Source organism: Myotis lucifugus, unplaced genomic scaffold (assembly GCF_000147115.1).
Source record: "Myotis lucifugus unplaced genomic scaffold, Myoluc2.0 scaffold_717, whole genome shotgun sequence".
In the NCBI taxonomy this organism is placed as follows: domain Eukaryota; kingdom Metazoa; phylum Chordata; class Mammalia; order Chiroptera; family Vespertilionidae; genus Myotis; species Myotis lucifugus.
Window position 1 is genome coordinate 28,836 of NW_005871765.1, and position 3,427 is coordinate 32,262.

At 58.7% G+C, this 3,427-nt stretch overlaps 1 protein-coding gene across 1 annotated transcript in view; it reads right to left on the reverse strand.

Moving 5' to 3' along the window:
• The window catches only part of LOC102426359 (fibulin-7-like), a gene marked incomplete at its 3' end in the record, with an annotated part of 28,051 nt that extends 27,120 nt beyond the window's left edge, over positions 1-931 (reverse strand). Inside the window, exon 1 of the mRNA XM_023746668.1 lies at positions 673-931. Coding sequence (XP_023602436.1) covers positions 673-931 — 259 coding nt within the window. The remainder of the gene's footprint in view (positions 1-672) is intronic.
• Positions 932-3,427: the final 2,496 nt, after the last annotated feature.

Here is a 3,427-nt window from a genome sequence, read left to right on the forward strand (position 1 = left end):
ATTTAAATATATATATATTTCAAAGAGAAAGACAGAGATAGAAACATCAGTGATAAGAGAGAGTCATTGATCCATCCCCACGAGGTCCTGCTGCAGACCCTTCAGCCACCTTCTGCATTGGGGATGGAACCCATTGAACCCAGGACCCTTCAGTCTGCAGGCCGACGCTCTATCCACTGAGCAATACCAGCTAGGGCCGGAAGGTGCATTTTTATCTGGACAGATGTGCTGACAAGAATGAGCTTTTTTAAAAAATTAAATGTATTGGGTGGCATCGGTTAATTAAATTTATTGGGGTGACCTGGTTAACATTATATGAGTTTTAGGTGTACACTTCTATGATCATCTGCTGTTTATTGCATTGTGTGCATTCTTACCTTAAGTTCCCTCTCCAGTGTGCGCATTCTTATCTTACCATTACTGCTTTATATAAAAGTGAGTCTGGCCCAATAAATAAACCCAGCGAGACGCTATCGCATACAAACAAGGAGGGAAAGTGAATCGGGAGCCCGGGCGCGTGGGAAAGTCAGCGGCAATGGGCGCGCAATGGGCAATTCAGACTGAGATGGGAAGTGGGGGGGGGCGGGGACTCTGACCCAGCTGGTACCCGGCCCTGCTCCTGGGGACCCAGTGGAGACCACCTTTTCATAACCCAGGAAGACCTTCCCGTACCCCGACCCCAGCGGAACCCCCAGGGCCGGGACGAGGGGCTGCGCGGTGACCAGCGGGAGGACGGGTGGGTCTGGCGCTTGTCCCTGAAACGCAGTTCAGCCCCCGGTCGCTCCAAGCCCCCCGCCCGCGCCTCCAGGGAGGCGGCCCAGGTCCGCGCACCGGCCTGGAGGCGGGGGACACTGACCTGGGCGCCAAGCTGCGCCGGGCCGGCGACGAGCAGCAGCAGGAGGAGGAGCTCGCGGGGGCCAGGGAGTCGCATCTCGCCGGCTGGGACCGCTCTGCCTGGGAGGGAACGACGCTGTCCGGCTGCTGCCGAGTGCGTCCCGCCGGTGCTGAGCGTATCCAGCCAATGCCCAGTGCGTCCAGCCCACAGGGTCCGGGAGGTGGAAACGCGGCCGGCCGCCTGGGAGGGGAACAGAGGGGAGCGCAGTTAAACCGGTGCGCGCCGCCTGGGGCGCCTGCGGCCACCAGCGTCCGTGGTCCAGCGGTGGGGGCGCGGGAGGGAAGCGCCGGCCGCCAGGCGGGGAAGGAGGAGGGGCCGCCCGGCCAGGAATGCGCCTGGAGCGCGCCCAGCCCGAGCCGCAGGTGGCGCGACGCCAGGACCTGGACAGTGGGAAGTGTGCAGGGCCCCGGGGAAGGCGCGGGGTCCGCACGGAGCAGGAGCACGAGGCCAGGCGGGGCGCGCATCCGCGCGAGGCCTCCTGACTGGCCCCTTCCCCGCGGGGAGACTGCAGCTGACACTCCCGGGCCCCCCACGCACAGTGCCGATTCCCACCCAGTTCTGTCCTCTCCTCAGCCACGCACGAGCACCGTCCTCCGCCGCAGTGTGGCGAGGAGATGGGCTGCAGAAACTCGACAGGAGGCCGACCAAGCTCTCCATCCGCGGAGGTCCCTTGCACCCGGGGTCTGTAGGAGGAAGCAGATGGCCTCCCGCACTCCTGGAAAACATTATCTAAGTTCTCACTGGAAAATGTTTTCAGAGGCAGCGCTGCAGATGGCACGGTGCACACCACGTGTGCCAAGCCCCACATCTAGTCCTTTTCCGCACCTCACTTAGCAGAGCCCACTCGGAGCTCAGCAAGCTGCGCCTCTGGGAAGGAGTGTTTTCCTTGGAAGGCAGAAGGGGTTGGGGAGTCCCCTGGGAAGCGTGGGGCAGAGGCCAGCGGCCACCTGAGCGTTCACTACCCAGAAAACCCCACGGTGCCTCTCTGGCCACCTTCCTGCCAGAGGAAGCGGAGCGGCCCATGTAAGTGCATGTTGCATCCCTGGTGAGACATCTTGAAGAGAGACCTGGGCAGCTTCGCTGCTCCCTTGTCCGGGTGGAAGGGGCCAGGCAGCCTGCGGAGACTGGCTTACTGCTCCATCTGTCATGTGTTTGCTGTCTGTGCCCACGCAGTGTCCCCTTTTCTCCCTGTACCCCTCACCCACTAGTGAAAGGTTCCTTCTGACCATTGTGGTCTTGTTCATTTTGCATCTTATCCCACCTGTGTTTGCACTGCAAACCGCCCCCCCTCCTCCAAGGAGGAGCGGCACTGCTGGGGCAGGGAGGCCCCAGGAGGCTGATCCAGATCAGATGCCAGAGCCCTAAATGGAAGGCGGCCATAGGACAAAGGTAGCAAATGGAAATTAGTAAGCAGGAAAAAATACCAACAACCACCCACCCTCCAAAAGCCCCCAAACCCGGCTCCTGCAAACAAAGTTCCTGAAGTCCTGTGATCGTGTATGTAAGTAAAGGTGGGAGGAGGCCCAGGGCAGCCTGTCCTCGGCCAGCACAGGTAGCTCTGGGAGGAGCCCTGAGACTTGAGTTTGCCTCTGGGACAAGTCACTCAACCACACTCCATTCACTTTCTTCATCCTCGAAGTTGGGAATCGAATCTCGGTCTCTTTCAGCTTGATGAACCCATAGAGAGAGCAAGAGAAGAACAAAGAAGGCCAGAGTCTGGGTCCCAGGGGCTTGGTTCTCTGTCTCACCTCCCTCGACTTTTGGTGATGGAGGCAGGCCCTGCAAAGCCAGACCCTGTCAAGTTTGTCTGAAAGCAAAGACCAAGGCAGTAAGCCAAGTGTCCTGCATTCAGGGCTCCCAAAATTAACCTTATCTTAATATAATGGTCCTGTTGGCTCTCTTTTTGCTTCTGTCTACAAAAGAATGCCCAGCCTAGGAAAATGCCTTATGAGAATTTATTTGAGCCAAACTAACGACAATTGCCAGAAAACAACATCACAACAGATTGAAAAATGCTCCAGTAAATGGCAAGTTTACAGCTATCTATATTAATAAAAGGGTAATATGCTAATTAGACTGGGAGACCTTCTGGATGTCCTTCCGGACAAAGCCATGGTGGTGAGGCAGAGGCAGTTAGGGGTGATCAGGCCAGGAGGGGAGGGAAGTTGGAGGTGATCAGGCTGGAGGTGGGGGTCAGTTGGGGGCAAACAGGCTGGCAAGGGGGGGGGCAGTTGAGGGCAAGCAGGCCAGCAGTGGAGGACAGTTGAGGTAATCAGGCTGGCAGGGGGGACAGTTGGGGGCAAGCACACCAGCAGGAGGGGGCAGTTTGGGGCGAGCAGGCTGGTGGGGGGGGGTCAGTTGGGGGTGAGCAGGCCAGCAGGAGGGGGCAGTTGGGGACAAGCAGGCCAGCAAGGGGAGGGGCATTTGGGGGCGAGCAGGACAGCAGGTAGAGTGGTTAGGGGTGATCAGGCAGGCAGGCAGGTAAGTGGTTAGGAGCCAGCAGTTCTAGAATGCGAGAGGGATGTCCGACTG